Source organism: Artemia sp. Qi Xiang Cuo, chromosome 8 (assembly GCF_049724085.1).
Source record: "Artemia sp. Qi Xiang Cuo chromosome 8, ASM4972408v1, whole genome shotgun sequence".
NCBI lineage: Eukaryota > Metazoa > Arthropoda > Branchiopoda > Anostraca > Artemiidae > Artemia > Artemia sp. Qi Xiang Cuo.
The window spans coordinates 32,615,028-32,633,482 of NC_142801.1; the positions used below are offsets into that span (position 1 = coordinate 32,615,028).

The 18,455-nt window shown below is 33.6% G+C and overlaps 1 protein-coding gene across 1 annotated transcript; it reads right to left on the bottom strand.

Moving 5' to 3' along the window:
• Positions 1 to 4,527: 4,527 nt before the first annotated feature.
• Positions 4,528 to 14,287, bottom strand: LOC148949335 (delta-1-pyrroline-5-carboxylate dehydrogenase, mitochondrial-like). The gene is made up of 3 exons (XM_089092925.1): positions 14,084 to 14,287; positions 6,682 to 6,800; positions 4,528 to 4,953 (listed from the first exon to the last, which is right to left on the bottom strand). The coding sequence occupies exons 1-3, from the start codon at positions 14,155 to 14,157 to the stop codon at positions 4,838 to 4,840; spliced, it is 309 nt and encodes a 102-aa protein (XP_088949051.1). The 5' UTR covers positions 14,158 to 14,287; the 3' UTR covers positions 4,528 to 4,837.
• Positions 14,288 to 18,455: the final 4,168 nt, after the last annotated feature.

The following is an 18,455-nucleotide window of genomic DNA, read 5'->3' on the forward strand; positions in this document are numbered from 1 at the left end:
TAACAATAGCTATATGACCGTAAATCAAAGCTTCACAATGCAATACGTATCCATCCGACCATTCTTTTGAGCAAGACAGCCCATACGAGTTTATCAATTCCTTTGCTCTTACTATGTCTCCATCCTGAACTGCATCAAATAACCTAGTGTTTACTACCTGCTTGGCTGATTTCCACCTTTTCCTACTTAAAACTCCATTCACTGATATTTGATGTTCTTTTCTTTCTTTTTATGCTTTTGCGTTAGTATGGTGCTTGGAAAAACCCTGTTACGTAAATTTGCTATTAACTAGGCTGTCAAATTACTAAGATAATCGAAGAAAATTCTATTACATAACTTGGTTGTCAAGTCAGTAAGATTTTTAGAAAACCCTGTAACATAACTTGGCTAGTAACCTGGCTGTTAGACTAATAAGGTGTTTTGGAAAACCTTGTTGCACAAGTTAGCTGTCAAATTAGTAAAGTAAATGGAAAAACCCTACTAAGTAACTTGGCTGCCAAGTTAGCAAGACGCTTGGGAAAACCCTGGTGTGTGCTTTCGATTGGGTGTCAAGTTAGTCACGCAATCGATTTCTTTTGCCTTGGGAAGTTAGATATGAGGTCTTAGCAAATCATTGCATATCAAAGTTCTAAATTAGACATTATTCGATAGTATTTTTATTTAGTTTTTTTAATATTACAAGAAGGAGCAGTTTTACTCTATTGAAAATTATGAGACAGGAGGAAGAGAATAGAAATGAAGTGAAAATAAGAGCTGCAAAACTAACTAAAACTAACTATTTTCTTCGGGAAAATTAATATCTTGGGATATTCTCACATAAAAACGCGGTATAGATAGGTCAAAAATCTGAGAAAAATTGTTAATAGCTTTAATGTTGTTTTTTTTTCGTAAAATGACGTCATGTACTTTGTTAGTATATCCCGGCAAATTTGCCGGACTCCCCATACTATTTATATATATATTTTCATATGTGCATTGTTCTTGAAAAAAATGCTAGTGTACTGGACAAACCCAAAATGATAATCCAATGGTGGGAAATCCACTGCTTTACTACAAATACAGAAGTACTAGCTATTTATTAACTCTGTTCTCTCTCTGTAACATTTTCCAAGGACATATGCTGGGTAAAAATGAAGGAAATCACTTAAAATGCACGCTAATTTTGAATTCTGATGTGAAATACACTTTATAGAGGTATTAAAATTTCCCATTAGAAATAAATCTAACCCCTATCATTTTATTAAGGCCCAAATTTACGACGGGTTTTTAAGTCCAAATACAACACATTTGGAAACAAAGGTATAAATGATAACAATTGGATCCTGTAGTCTTTTAAATGGATCTATTTAAAATAAATTCTCTGCCTGACGTCTCAGGGATCTTTCTAGTGAATTAATTTTAAGAAACTTTTCCACAAAATAGGAATTTAAAAAAAAAGTATAAATATGCATTAAGCCAAAAATGAGCAGAAAGAAATTCAAATAATATTATTTTTGTAAATAAACATTTTTTTAACTACTAAAGAATGCGGTACATTAGGTTTATCGACATTTCTTTGATAGCCAAGCATAGAAGGTAAAAACCATGATTACATTAGCTAGACTAGTTCCATTCAGTTCTTTTTATTGGTATTTATTTTTATCAAGATGTTTGTCACAGTATTTGCAAGAAATATTTTAAAAGGGAAATTACGATTGAATACAAGATTACACAGGGGAAAAAATACTAACCCATCAAATTAGCCCTAGATTCTTCCCTGAAAATTTCATTCAGCTAAACCAACTTCTTCTCAATAGAGCAGGAAATCCCAAAACAAGAAATGCACAGGAAAAAGTTATTTTAAAGTGAGTTTAAAATTCCTTTATTTTTAGAAATTAAAAGCCAAGTTAAGATTCAAATGAAAAGATTTTTTCAGTGAATTTTAGCATTTTTTTTACCTTTGTGGTTTCAAAAATTTCCTGGATATCTTCCTAATTAGATTGAATTATCAACAAATTAATGAGTATTAAAAAAAGCAGCACCAATCCAACAATTGGGTCATTTTGTCCAAATTCGGTGGAAAAAAACCTTTTTTCAAGAAGCAGCTGCCTGTAAGATAGACATCCAAAGACGAGTTAATAGTCCCTGTCATACGGCCTGAGAGTAAAAAACTGCTTTGCTCTATGGTCTTTTACTCCGAGAAAAACGCGATCAAAGATATCGAAAGCTCCATAAATAAGCGAATGAAATTATACCAGCTTAATTGATTCTTTGGCCGTTATTGTTAATAAATAAAATTTAGCGAGATAGGGCAATTTCGTTTGATGGATAACTTAACTCTTAGAAAAACTGCTGACACATTTATAAGAATAAAATCTAATTCTATTTTGCTAAGGAACATAAGGTTATAAAAAATTACTACACTGACCATTCATAATACAGAATAAATTTACGTTTAGTCGCAGAATATCTACAAATTTTGGTTTCTGACAGAACAGGGCAATTTTACAATTGTCAGAAAGTAAGTCATAACATTATATTAGAACTGGAGAATCAGCCAATTAAGAGTGGTGATACTCTGTTCATAGGATACTCAAATTCGCCAAAAATATTTTGTAAAAGAAACGTGGGGTTCCTATTGCTGGCATGCACTAAACTCTTGACATATTTCACATCCTGAGATGTGCTTAGTTATGTTAGTTGTGATGTTTGGCCAAAATACACATGAGTGTTCACGTTGTTCTGTTTTGATAATTCCGAGGTGGGCCGTGAGAAGACGGGACATGATTTCTTGGCACATGCTTTTACGTATTATAATTCGATCCCCCTTTAGGAGAATGCCATGGTTTGTCGCTAGTTCTTTCCTATAGTTCCAATACGCCTGAATTTTAGTTGGGCATTGCTTTTTGTATTCTGACCATCCGTTTTTTATTGTTTCATCTAGAATGTTCATCCCTCTTTATCATGTTTTGAACTATTTCTTATGCTGTGCACCATCTGGTCTTTTATGGGGATGCTTTTGACAATGTTATGCACGTGTAGCTCTGCCTGTAGTTCTTCTTCTGGGTCTCTGTCTGTCATATGCAAACGTGAGAGGGTGTCAATCACAGGGATTTCTGGTCCAGGTCTGTATGTAAATCTCATTTCATATAACTGGATGGTCAGCATCATTCATTGTAGTCTAGGTTGTTCTTGACTGAATGGTTTTCTCAGAATATTTTCCAAGGGCTTGTGGTCTGTAATCGCTAAAATTTTCCTTCCAAATATATATTGGTGAAAATATTTACTTGCAAACACTATGCCTAGTAGTTCTTTCTCTATTTGAGAATATCTTTGTTCTGTGTAGCTTAAGGATCGCGAACCAAATGAAACTGTTTCATCTTTTAAAAAAAAAAAGTTGAAATTTTTCTCAATTACCAAAAAATTCGTAACGATTTACTCCAGGAAGGTAATCTTGAAATTAAAAAATAAGTGAAAATATCTACTCCCATAATTCACAACTCCTCCTTATGGAAGATGAACTCTGCAGTCTAGAGAACAATCAGGTGACCATTAAATTGAAAATCACCAAATTACAAGAGGATTTAAAAAACAACGAAGCAATTATTATTACCCTAGGGAATCAATTATCTGAGTCAGGAAATCCAGCATTAATTGCAGAGTATCCCGTGAGAGCTTACAAATACCTACGCGTAGTATGACTACGGATGACGCCTTTGAGTTCGTTAATAGTGCAGTGATTTCCGGCTTTTCTCATAAATTATCTGGTGATAATGAACTAAACAAAAAGGTTATGGAGAAGTCATTACCAGACGATGAGATTTTTATTATCTTTGAAAAAATTACAAAATTGAAGGATAAAAGTGAAATAAACACAAAAATAAGCAGAGAGGAAAATGTAATCTGCAAGCATTTTGATAGTGGTTTCTGCAAGCTCCGTAAACAATGCAAGTTTCTGCATATTTGTAGTCAGTTTATTTCGGGAGTTTGTGTGTCTTATAATTGTATTTTAGACCATGTTGATCTTTGTTCTGTTTTATCTTGTATTGATAATTTGTGTACTTTTGCTCATGCATCTCCAGGATTGAAGCGCAGGTTTAAAACCTAACGTTTTTTAGAGCGACGCCTAAAGTCTTCACGACCCCCCCCTCCCCTTGTTCGTGTTTCATTCGACTTTCAGTCTTATCCCCCTGCATACCCGTTACAGATCAGTATATCACAGGAATCCATCCCTCGAAACAATCCTCCGCCCCAAGTACTTACGCGTGCCCAGTCAGTCCAACCCCCAAAATCACTTCGCTGAATTAGGACCATCCCCAAACCCCCCTCACTCATATTCCTCCCAAAACTCCACTTCCTTTCGACTCCTTTCATCTCCGTGTGTCCAAAAAGTTACCAGCAAGCTCTGGACTCCACCCGTTATTTGCCGAAACAAACCCAACCCCTCCTCTCTCAGAGACCCCCCACTGTACGTCCCTCCCTCAGCATCATCTTGCCCCCCAACCCCCCCCCCCCCCCATTTAAAGAACACTCCCAACTTGACTTATTCCCAGGTCACCATGAAACCTTTCTCCCTTCCCTTGCACTTTATCTCCCTTGGCTACCCTACCAGCATGACTCTGGTTTAAAAGTAAGCAGGTAGAATGATACTGACTGTAAAAGCCTTTTGGAAAATGTATGCAAAGGATAGTCAAATTACAGGTACTTATCTCTAGCAGGTTATAATTCTTTAGACCGAAAACAACCAAAATGAAAAGAATTCTCCAATAAAAAAGAGGGAATTTCCCCTGCGATCAAAAACTTTATGCATATAGCTCTACACTATGCTGCATATAAGAAAAGATAATCAGTCAAATCTTCAATTTTCCATGTAAGGATATTTCCATGTGTTCAGCTTTGTGAAACTTTCCTTAACACTCTGATATGATCCCCAACGGCTTATGTAATGCGGAGTGCCTGCTTTATCATTGGTTCCTAAAAAGAATAAAAATATCGTTAATTTGAGAACCATCTATGACGAAAAAAATATCTAGTCAACTGAATCTCTTAGAAATTTATTCAGACATACTCAGAAAAATGTGTTCATTTCACCATCTTGAAAAAAATGAAATAAAAACAAAACTACTAGTTAATACAGCTGAAGCATTGTTGACGAATTTCATCGTTTGTTAAGAACCTAATATGGAGACAGAGAGCCAAATTGTCCCACTTCCCAGATAGGCTAAAATGAGCCAAAAGCATCGTCCATTGTACTAATTTCCTTAGAATTCGATTGTTTTGTCAGAATTTTACTTAGTCTAGAGGTCCCTATAGTACGTGTGAATAAAGCAGTTACCTAGCACTATCAAAATAGAAAGACTCATACTCCGAAGTCAATTTCCTCAAAACACCTTTTGCTAAAATGACAATTTGCTCTGAGCATTGCATTCCTTTACTTAAGTCGACTCAAGATATAATATCGCTGCGTGTTTAAATTGTACTTACTGTGCCTCGTACACACTAAAAGTTACTGTGCTCCAAATACACTTGCGAGGATGAAAAGGTCGATATCTTTGCACTTGCATAAATACAGCCTACCGCAGCCTATAGAAACTAAAATTAAGATGAAATCTACACACAGGTGCGGAAGGGCAGAGAGGGAGTAAGTTTTACAGGGAAAGTCATTTGAATCAATCTCACGCAGATTCGTACCTCCTCGATATACAGACATGCTTAAGGAACTCACTTTAAATATCTAAAGCAGGAAACATGTTTCATAATTTTATACACAGGTTTTACAAATTTATAGATTAGTCAATAAAAGCCCACACGTTTTGGTTAATAGCATGTCAAAACTTTTGGTCAATTTGGCCATTTGCACGCTTTTACACCGAACTTTTCGCAATGCTTTGGATATCAATTTGCGTTTCCAGAAATGAGCAAAAAATACAAGTAAAAGTTGCTAGAAGTATAGCAATGAGGGGAAAAAAGTTTTTCCCTGTACCATTCGGAAAGCAACATAAGGGACTAGAATTCAGTATTCTTTACAAATTCTGATAAAATAATCACGCAAGGTTTTTTAAAGAGTTTAGCTTCATCAATCTGTCAAATTCAACATACTTCGTGACCTCTCTTATGTACTAATAAACGAAGTCACCATAAGCGTGCTATCACCTATCTCACATAAAGGAAACGCTTTCTGAAAAGTACTACTTCTAAAAAAAACTACGGTTTAAAAACCCCAAGGGAACTTAAAAAAAATAAAAAAAAAGTCTACCGATCAATCAACACCTTGAATTTGAAAGACTAGCCTTCTTCTTTAAACTTTACAATAGACATCGATAGGATAAGAAAAACACAAAAGAATGCTTACACAAGAAAAAGAAGCGACAAAACTAATTAGATTTTTATAAGATGTGGACACAGACCAGCACTTTTGTGTGTCTGTGGGAAAGGGGGAGGAAGTGAATGATGACTTGAGTCAATGAGGCAGAGGGTACTTAAAAAATCGATTCTTTAGATCCATACATATCAATTTTTATAGATTTAAACATAATCCTCCAAAATATTCCCGGGGGACATTATTAGACTAATCTTGTGTGAAGGAGCAATTATCCTATACCCCGGCTCAAGTTTGTTTGAAATACATATACTACTGTAGGACTCCTAAAGGAGCACATAAAGTAGCGAGTAAGATTACTAATGATTCAGCAACCACCTTACCTGAAACTCTACTTCCACCAAAGGGCTGCTGTCCAACAACTGCTCCAGTTGATTTGTCATTGATATAGAAATTCCCACAGCTGTATTTTAATTCTTGAGCAGCACGAGTCAAGAAATCCCTGAAAATTAGAATATGCTTAAATCTTGAATGTTATTGGAATTACATGATGCCAGGCAATATAGAAGTTCACGTCAAATAATTCTGACACTGAAGTTCTGAGGGAAAAATGTCAGTCAGAACCCACCTCCATCCTCCCGGATATGTTCAGCACTGTATTAGACATGGTTCTCATCCGTGTAGACACATTCAACAAACTCTTATAAAAGATAAATCCCCAAATTTGATTCAGGTGATGAGATTATGTGAAAGCGCCTCCACAAGAAAAAACAATCCAAACAAGAAGAAGAAGAAATATAATCTGAAGAGAGGTGTTTAAGGAATTTGTTACCAGAAATATTCATTTTCATAGAAAAACTACTAAAGAAGTACATGATATAGTATTTGAGTGAAACTCTTTGACAGAGATAGAGTCAACATAGCTGAGCACAAGTAAAAAAAAGCATTAAACGCTTCTGTTGAAACTTTTTATACTGAATTCAAAAATGTCACCCGAATGTTTTCATCAGCTAGAGATCTTGCACTGCGATAATTTAATTTGTGAAATCTGGATTTTGAGAAAAGGGAATATTTTACTTCTTCAGATATCAAATATGGTCGTTTAAGAAAGTTTCCTAGACGCAAAATATTTTAAGCATCAATTCCAAATTGTAACCAAATTTTATCAGCACCCGATTTTTCAAGATGAAATTTAAAATTTTTAATTCTCTGAACTAAAGGAGATCTCAGAAAAGCAATTTGAAACAAACAATGATGGAAACAAAAACTGAGTGCTAAGTATTTGGTTACATTTGATTTTGAAAGTTTACCAGAGGAAAACTAACCAATTTTACTTTCACCGAAAGAGTAGGAGAAAAATTTCAAAATGCAATCGAATTTTTGGACAAAACGTCGAAGTAATATTTTGAGTAGCACATTTTAGTGACGTTGCAAAACGTCTGTTTTTGCAAACATCCAGAAATGAAATCAATATTAAAAAGAAAATATAATCACCCTTTATAGGACTCATGTATCCAACCATAAAGCTTCAAGATTTGTTGCCATTTCAGTATTTTATTTTCTTTCAGTTATACATGGAAAGTTATGGTGTTCTCGGGATTTATCTGTGTATAGGCTAAAAGTGGTAAAGGACCAAACTCTGTTTTCTTATTATTGTTTTTTATTTTGGGTAAAAATATTAGCATATTTATTTCTTTATAGGACTCCTGTGTCCAGCAATTCAGCTTCAAGATATGGTGGCTTTTCAGTATTTTATTTCCTTTCAGCTATATATGGAAAGCTCTAGGACTCATATTTTTAAATTATTCTTTTTGTGTTTTGGATTTTTTTTTATAGCATATTTAACCCTTTAGAGCACCCATGTATCGAACAAAAAGCTTCAAGATAGTCGTATATCGGCTTTTCAGTATTTTATTTCAGTTTCAGTTATACATGGCAAGGAAGGTTGTTCTCAGGAGTTATCGGTGTAGAGGCCAAAAGTGGTAAAAGACCAACTCTAATTTAAATTGTTGTTTTTATTTCGGGAAAAGTTAGTTTATTTAACACAAAATAGGACTCATATTTTCAGCAATAAATTTGCAAGATACTTCAGCTTTTCAAATTTTATTTCCTTTCAGTTCAATGTCCATTTTATTTTGCTAGTAATTTCACTGTCTACTCTCACACTGTGCGTACACAGGTAACATTTCTGGCACGAAGACAAGATGTGATTTATTACGTTAGTGAAGCAGTTGGCTTTTCCTTTCCCCTTATGACAAAAATCTAACATTGACAAAATCTAAGTATCAGAGTGAATAAATTCCTTATCAACATCCTTTGCTGGATACATAGGATAATACTGGCAAAATCTAAGTACCAGAGTGAATAAATTCTTTATCAACATCCTTTGTCAGATACATCAAATAAAATTTCATTTTTATTTCAATAAACCATTTATTTCCCTCTTAATGCTATTACATATTTTAAACCAACAAACGAATTTTATTATATTAATAGAACTCACCAGCCCTATAAGGCTTGTCCAGTGATAAATAAAAATATTTATTAAACCATTCAACATTGAATTTCCAAAAACAAAATAAAACATTATCATATAGCACCCCCCCCCCTCTTGTATGCTTCCCAAATTAAGATCACATGGAGAAAAAGCAAAAAAAATACCAAAAAGCAACAATATAATGAACAATCGTCCAGCAGTGACTCTCTGAAAGGTGTCAAGCTTGACACCTTTTCAAAGAGAGTGAGTATAACTTGATTGGTGATTGGGATTTGAATAAAAGGAATAGTTGTCTTTACAATTCATATTAGTAAGAGAATTGAATTCAAAGAGAATTGTTTATTTGCGAGGATATTAGTAGAGGAAAAAATGAGTTGTGCATTTACATTATTGGAGATTAATGATGGAGCCGACAACAGCAACAATGATGCACGAGTACCCAATGTGGCTGTGGAAATATCCGCTGGTTGTAGACTATGTCTTGAATGGAACACTATGTATGCTAGATACGTGATATCATTAAGCAAATTTAAGCAGAAGGAGCAGCTATGCTTTGCTGGAAAAGTGAATATTCTCCATATAAATAAACTTCGGTCAGCATTAGATGTCCTATCGAAATATATTGGTGAGCACAAAATGCATCAGTGATTATTATTGCAATTATATTCAATAAAATCGTTTCTAAATCAATGGTATTTTTTTTCTTTCTATAGTAGACTAGCGTATATTTTTTAGAGTAGAAAAAAAAAATTCCGGTTAGTCTTAAGTTGGCTGTGAGACAGTTAGGACTCTAAAAAATGGAAAGATTCGAGAACGATCGAATCATGAGGAATCTAGTTCTTATGGGAAAACATTTGATTCTAGCTGACAATTTTCTAGAGTTGTCTATTTAAAGGAAGATATTTTCTCGGGGAATGCTTGTCGATATAATGAAAACTGATTCTCCATCATTAGACTATTGCATGAAGCTTCTACATTGTGGTCCAAATGCATTTACACAATTTATTGATATATTGATCACGACACGGCAAAATGATATTGTGGATATGCTTTTAAACATAGGTCTTAGTTTAGAAATTTAGGTCTTTTTCATGAGAAAGATGGTGGTCAAAGATGATTTACTCCTCTCTCTCTCTCTCTCTATCTCAGAATATTTTTGATGTTTCTAGCTCAGTTTCATTGTGGCAGTGAGAGTGTCAACACATGACAAGTGTTCCATACATGTCCACTATGTATGTACTCACTGGGCAGCTGGTCATCATGTGAGAATTACACAATGATTGATGAGTATGATGAAAAGTGTAGATTGTGCAACCCGTGTAAATTGCATAGAGGATATGCGGTACAAGTTAAAGGTTGTACTTCCTGTCTTGAAGAGGTGTGTGACTCTCATCCTAGAGGTTACCTATGCTCCAATTGTCATTATGATAAATGTAAGCAGTGGGAGAGTACATATCCTGGTATGATTGGAAAGAATCCTAACCGTGATTTTAGTTTATTGCTACGAGATTGGTATCGTCACGGTTTTAGATTGTTCTGGGAGGAGGAACCAGGTCAGCGATTCAACTGTTGGAACAACAAGAGAATATGGTTTCTACGGCATTTTTGTGAAGACAATGGGTGTTTTGATTATAAGCCCACTGATTTTTATTTGGCTGTGACGGAATGTGATTCGACACTTGAGGACACTGTTTATGAAATTGCTTCAAATTCGCAAATTGAAACATGTGAATTCTATAGAATGAATGAGAATAGTATCATTGACTATACAAAGAGATATTACAAGATTGAAGTGACAAGCTACTGTAGAAAATGTGACCCTTACTTTGCAATAAATCTGGAGTAGTACACGTTGAATTCAGATAATCTACCTGCACTAGTTGTTGTCGACAAATACCTAGTAGTGGATGAAATCTAAAGAGTAGAAAAGTCGTTTTATCATGTATATAATTTTTTTTAGTAATAAATAATTTCACATACATCTTTAGTACATTTTATTCTTAGGGCACTAAAATCAATATTAAATACACTTGTAAGTATATTCTCCACTAGAAAGTCGTTCAATCGAGTTAAGTCAACGTAGATGTTGAGAAACTGCTTTTAGGTATAGCCACGACATCTGAACATGAAAAAGAGTAGTGGATGAAAGCCACATGTCTTTGTCGTTAAATCTTTTACTTTTCGTTTATTTTTAATTATGGATTTCTTACTGCTTTAAATATAGTTTGTAATGTACGGAGTTCAGAATTTATACGATAGGCCAAAAGGATAAAAAAAAGCAATATTCTTCGCTGTTTGAAAGATGCATAGCCAATGACCGATCTTCAAAGTCGATGGACTGCTATTAACAATGATTAGAAGTGGACTTGAATAATTATTTGTTCTTATGTTAACATCAGCTCAACTTTTCAAAAGATAATCAACAATGCGTGAGCATATTGTTTTGTGTTTTACTGCTACATAAAGTGGAGTTATCAATCCTAGCACCCTTATCCAAAACCATCTTAACAACTTCTATGTCACCACTAATAACTGCGCAATGAAGTGGTTTAGCATAAAAAGGCATTCCGTTTTCACTGTTAACTGTAATTTAACAATAGCTATATGACCGTAAATCAAAGCTTCACAATGTAATGCGTATCCATCCGAAAATTCTTTTGAGCAAGACAGTCCATACGAGTTTATCTATTCCATTGCTCTTTCTAGGTCTCCATCATAAACTGCATCAAGTAACCTAGTGTTTACTACCTGCTTGGCTGATTTCCACCTTTTCCTACTTAAAACTCCATCCACTGACATTTGATGTTCTTTTCTTTCTATATGTTCTTTTCTTTCTTTTTATACTTTTGCAGGATGCCGGTAAATTAAAATTTTCTCCATTACCAATGCAATCAGGCTCAAAAACATTTAGGCTCAAACTCATATTGCTCAAGTCTTTATTGCTTAAATACCCAAGTATTTTTTCAGCACATATATATGGCAACTCAGTGTAGACGTTAAAGGTTCTATGGGCTGACTCAAGTAACTACTTCCTTTTCATACCCTTTCCGAACTTACTTTTTAGTATGCTAGCATATAATGGCTCCCTACGCCCCTCCCCTAGATCTGCCAACGGACTAGGGGACGAATCCCCTATTATATGTAATACAAATTAATATAGAAGTTGGTTATGTAAGTTACGTCACATCAAAATTTTGAAGAAAGGCATTGAGTCAAAAAAATTAATTATTCATGTTCAGTGAGCCAAAATCAAAGCTGCATTAATTCAAAAATATTCAGAAATTAAATGAAAACAACAAGTTTTTTTTTAACTGAAAGTAAGGAGCAACATTAAACGTAAAAACAAACAGAAATTATTCCTCTATGAAAGGAGCTGTCCCCTCCTCAACGCCTTGCTCTTTATGCTAAAGTTTGACTCTGTGTCACAACTTTATTTTTTTAAACAATAAAAGAAATAGTAGACACCCTATAACATTTACTGTGAACTCATATGTCACATAGAAAGAGCAAAACGAAAAACAATAGAATGTCACAAAGAAAAATGTCACATAGAGAAAACCCGTTTTTGACTGGTTAAGACACCGCTAGAGAGTAATAGGTTAAGTTACGTAATAACATATATATATATATATATATATATATATATATATATATATATATATATATATATATATATATATATATATATATATATATATATATATATATATATATATATATATATATATATATACTATATATATACATATATATATATATATATATATATATATATATATATATATATATATATATATATATATATATATATATATATATATATATATATATATATATATATATATATATATATATATATATATATATATATATATATATATATATATATATATATATATATATATATATATATATATATATATATATATATATATATATATATATATATATATATATTTTATTTGACAGAAAATATCGATTAATAATTGTTCTGTCTACAACATATTATATTTCATTCATCTTTCTGAATAATAAAGTATCATTCGTTAAATCTTGTATTAAACTAGCCTTGGGGACAAAAAAAATTTCAGATCTATAAAAAAAATTATTATTTCAATATATTTAGATTTCCTATAAATTGCTTTATTATAAAACAAAGGTGATTTCAATTATTTAGGGAAATGTTTCAAGCACTATAATTAATAGTATATGTTGCTTTTAGAACTTTACATTTCCTTTTTTCTCTTTTAATGAATGACCTTCAATATCTAGTCCCAAATGTGCTGCTGATGGTTTATTTGACATTATCCATTCTCGAATTTATTTTTTATGCTCTTAATCCCTTAACTTGACGCCGATGCTTTTCCAGAATTACCACTAAAATCCTTTAATATTCGTTTATATGGTAAATCGATATGTTTATGTCAGAAGCCCTCAATTTTGCCATTCCTCCGTAACTAATGCAATGACGCTAAAAAATATTGGTAGCACCGTGTTCTAGCAATAATTTCAGAGTATGCGAGTTTCCTCTTAAAGCAGCTTCACGAAGTGGACTTGAATCATTATTTGTTCTTGTGTTAACATCAGCTCAAATCTTCAAAAGATAATCAACAATGCGTGAGCATATTGTTTTGTGTTTTACAAAACATTATGTACAAAACCTTACTAAATAAAGTGGAATTTGACCGCAATGGGTCTTCTGTATCAATCCTAGCACCCTTATCCAAAACCATCTTAACAACTTCTGTGTCACCACCAATAACAGCGCAATAAAATGGTGTAGCATAAAAAGGCATTCCGTTTTCAATGTTAACTGTACAGTCGTGATTTAAAAGTAATTTAACAATAGCTATATGACCGTAAATCAAAGCTTCACAATGTAATACGTATCCATCCGACCATTCTTTTGAGCAAGACAGCCCATACGAGTTTATCAATTCCTTTGCTCTTACTAGGTCTCCATCCTGAACTGCATCAAATAACCAAGTGTTTACTACCTGCTTGGCTGATTTCCACCTTTTCCTACTTAAAACTCCATCCACTGACATTTGATGTTCTTTTCTTTCTTTTTATGCTTTTGCAGGATGCCGGTAAATTAAAATTTTCTCCATTACCAATGCCATAAAGCTCAAAAGCTTTTACCCTCAAATTCATCTTATTCAAGTCTTCATTGCTTAGATACCTAAGTATTTTTTCAACACATATATATGGTAACTCAGTGTAGACGTTAAAGCTTCTCTGGGCTGACTCAAGTAACTTCTTCCTATACATAATCGATTCGAACTTACATTTTAGGTCCCAAAAATGTAATGGAAACTCTTTTTGCAGTTTGCTGGGTTTGATGCTTCCACCACATTTTCATTCCTCATGATTGATGCTAACGAGCTTTCTTCTTTTACCAAAATGTCATAAAATGATATAGTGGTATTAATAATTTTCTTTCTTTTCATGATTGCTAGTTCTGTCTCCCATTGTCTAGTTCTGTCACTCAAAATGGCATCTTCCATTGTCAATCTTTTCAGGCGCTCTACTTCTCTCATAATCCTTTCTACGATGGATTCTGGAATTAAAACTCCATTAAATGACATTTTATGTTCTTTTCTTTCTGTAAGCTCAATGCACATAAAACCCTTTCTCAAATCTGTACAATATATTGGGAATTTGACGTCATAACTTTTGTACGCCTATGATGTGTATGCCCTCTTATATGATTTTAAATTAAAGTTACGTCATTTTATTTGCAAGTAATGGATTACACTATAGTATCACATCATACTACTTTTATTGATTACAGAATGTGTTACCTGGATTTGAGTGACCATCTAATCTTATTCACAGAGAGTGAGTAGCCTTTTGTTAGCTTCTGGAAAAACCCTGTTACGCAATCTGGCTGCCAAGTTAGTATGGTGCTTGGAAAAACCCTGTTACGTAAATTTGCTATTAACTAGGCTGTCAAATTACTAAGATAATCGAAGAAAATTCTATTACATAACTTGGTTGTCAAGTCAGTAAGATGGTTAGAAAACCCTGTAACATAACTTGGCTAGTAACCTGGCTGTTAGACTAATAAGGTGTTTTGGAAAACCTTGTTGCACAAGTTAGCTGTCAAATTAGTAAAGTAAATGGAAAAACCCTACTAAGTAACTTGGCTGCCAAGTTAGCAAGACGCTTGGGAAAACCCTGGTGTGTGCTTTCGATTGGGTGTCAAGTTAGTCACGCAATCGATTTCTCTTGCCTTGGGAAGTTAGATATGAGGTCTTAGCAAATCATTGAATATCAAAGTTCTAAATTAGACATTATTCGATAGTATTTTTATTTAGTTTTTTTAATATTACAAGAAGGAGCAGTTTTACTCTATTGAAAATTATGAGACAGGAGGAAGAGAATAGAAATGAAGTGAAAATAAGAGCTGCAAAACTAACTAAAACTAACTATTTTCTTCGGGAAAATTAATATCTTGGGATATTCTCACATAAAAACGCGGTCTAGATAGGTCAAAAATCTGAGAAAAATTGTTAATAGCTTTAATGTTGTTTTTTTTTCGTCAAATGACGTCATGTAATATGTTAGTATATCCCGGCAAATTTGCCGTACTCCCCATACTATTTATATATATATTTTCATATGTGCATTGTTCTTGAAAAAAATGCTAGTGTACTGGACAAACCCAAAATGATAATCCAATGGTGGGAAATCCACTGCTTTACTACAAATACAGAAGTACTAGCTATTTATTAACTCTGTTCTCTCTCTGTAACATTTTCCAAGGACATATGCTGGGTAAAAATGAAGGAAATCACTTAAAATGCACGCTAATTTTGAATTATGATGTGAAATGCACTTTATAGAGGTATTAAAATTTCCCACTAGAAATAACTCTTAGCACTATAATTTTATTAAGGCCCAAATTTACGACGGGTTTTTAAGTCCAAATACAACACATTTGGAAACAAAGGTATAAATGATAACAATTGGATCCTGTAGTCTTTTAAATGGATCTATTTAAAATAAATTCTCTGCCTGACGTCTCAGGGATCTTTCTAGTGAATTAATTTTAAGAAACTTTTCCACAAAATAGGAATTTAAAAAAAAAGTATAAATATGCATTAAGCCAAAAATGAGCAGAAAGAAATTCAAATAATATTATTTTTGTAAATAAACATTTTTTTAACTACTAAAGAATGCGGTACATTAGGTTTATCGACATTTCTTTGATAGCCAAGCATAGAAGGTAAAAACCATGATTACATTAGCTAGACTAGTTCCATTCAGTTCTTTTTATTGGTATTTATTTTTATCAAGATGTTTGTCACAGTATTTGCAAGAAATATTTTAAAAGGGAAATTACGATTGAATACAAGATTACACAGGGGAAAATATACTAACCCATCAAATTAGCCCTAGATTCTTCCCTGAAAATTTCATTCAGCTAAACCAACTTCTTCTCAATAGAGCAGGAAATCCCAAAACAAGAAATGCACAGGAAAAAGTTATTTTAAAGTGAGTTTAAAATACCTTTATTTTTAGAAATTAAAATCCAATTTAAGATTCAAATGAAAAGATTTTTTCAGTGAATTTTAGCATTTTTTTTACCTTTGTGGTTTCAAAAATTTCCTGGATATCTTCCTAATTAGATCGAATTATCAACAAATTAATGAGTATTAAAAAAAGCAGCACCAATCCAACAATTGGGTCATTTTGTCCAAATTCGGTGGAAAAAACCTTTTTTCAAGAAGCAGCTGCCTGTAAGATAGACATCCAAAGACGAGTTAATAGTCCCTGTCATACGGCCTGAGAGTAAAAAACTGCTTTGCTCTATGGTCTTTTACTCCGAGAAAAACGCGATCAAAGATATCGAAAGCTCCATAAATAAGCGAATGAAATTATACCAGCTTAATTGATTCTTTGGCCGTTATTGTTAATAAATAAAATTTAGCGAGATAGGGCAATTTCGTTTGATGGATAACTTAACTCTTAGAAAAACTGCTGACACATTTATAAGAATAAAATCTAATTCTATTTTGCTAAGGAACATAAGGTTATACAAAATTACTACACTGACCATTCATAATACAGAATAAATTTACGTTTAGTCGCAGAATATCTACAAATTTTGGTTTCTGACAGAACAGGGCAATTTTACAATTGTCAGAAAGTAAGTCATAACATTATATTAGAACTGGAGAATCAGCCAATTAAGAGTGGTGATACTCTGTTCACAGGATACTCAAATTCGCCAAAAAATATTTTGTAAAAGGAACGTGGGGTTCCTATTGCTGGCATGCACTAAACTGTTGACATATTTCACATCCTGAGATGTGCTTAGTTATGTTAGTTGTGATGTTTGGCCAAAATACACATGAGTGTTCACGTTGTTCTGTTTTGACAATTCCGAGGTGGGCCGTGAGAAGACGGGACATGATTTCTTGGCACATGCTTTTACGTATTATAATTCGATCCCCCTTTAGGAGAATGCCATGGTTTGTCGCTAGTTCTTTCCTATAGTTCCAATACGCCTGAATTTTAGTTGGGCATTGCTTTTTGTATTCTGACCATCCGTTTTTTATTGTTTCATCTAGAATGTTCATCCCTCTTTATCATGTTTTGAACTATTTCTTATGCTGTGCACCATCTGGTCTTTTATGGGGATGCTTTTGACAATGTTATGCACGTGTAGCTCTGCCTGTAGTTCTTCTTCTGGGTCTCTGTCTGTCATATGCAAACGTGAGAGGGTGTCAATCACAGGGATTTCTGGTCCAGGTCTGTATGTAAATCTCATTTCATATAACTGGATGGTCAGCATCATTCATTGTAGTCTAGGTTGTTCTTGACTGAATGGTTTTCTCAGAATATTTTCCAAGGGCTTGTGGTCTGTAATCGCTAAAATTTTCCTTCCAAATATATATTGGTGAAAATATTTACTTGCAAACACTATGCCTAGTAGTTCTTTCTCTATTTGAGAATATCTTTGTTCTGTGTAGCTTAAGGATCGCGAACCAAATGAAACTGTTTCATCTTTTACCAGTAGCTGAACTCCTAGGCCGTGTTGCGATGCATTGACAATGATCTCAACTTCTGAGCACTTTGTATCAAAACATGAAAGTTTTTCACACAAGGATTTGCGAATACTATGGCAGGCATCACTGTGTACCTTCTTCCTGGCAAGTTTTGTAGCTTCTTCTGTCATTTTCCTTAGTTCTTGCAAAGACTGGTTCAGAATGGATAAGTTTGGTATATATCTAGAAAGATAATTTTACAGCCCAAGCAATGTCTGGAGTTCTTTCTTTGTTTTTTGGCTCAGGCATTTCAGCAATTGCTCTGGTTTTATTGGGATCTGGTTTCACACCCTTGGTGGTAAGTAGATGCCCAAAGTATGCTTTAATTTTAGCATTGAATATGCATTTATGCCTTTGACCTGTTAACACCTATGTCTGGGTTAAATTTTTGAAAGCCATTTTTGGAAGTTATTATAATCCAAGTTTCAGTCATTGACCAGTTTCGAGCTATATTAAATAGATTTATTGTTTGGCTATTATGTCCAGGCCCATGAAATATACATATCCTGAGTGCAGACTTCGTGCTGCCAGTGGGACAGTGCAGTGCAGTTGGTGTCAACAGTGGTTTCATACAAAATGGGCAGGCATTTCTACTGAGGAGAGA

What these genes read in the sequence shown, in the direction of transcription:
- LOC148949335 (XM_089092925.1), bottom strand. Translation starts at nt 14,157, where the DNA reads ATGAAAATGTGGTGGAAGCATCAAACCCAGCAAACTGCAAAAAGAGTT. An exon ending in ACATTTTTGGGACCTAAAAT is followed by an intron (nt 6,801 to 14,083) that starts GTAAGTTCGAAT and finishes TCTAATTTTCAG; the next exon opens with GGATTTCTTGACTCGTGCTG. An exon ending in TGGTGGAAGTAGAGTTTCAG is followed by an intron (nt 4,954 to 6,681) that starts GTAAGGTGGTTG and finishes TATTCTTTTTAG; the next exon opens with GAACCAATGATAAAGCAGGC.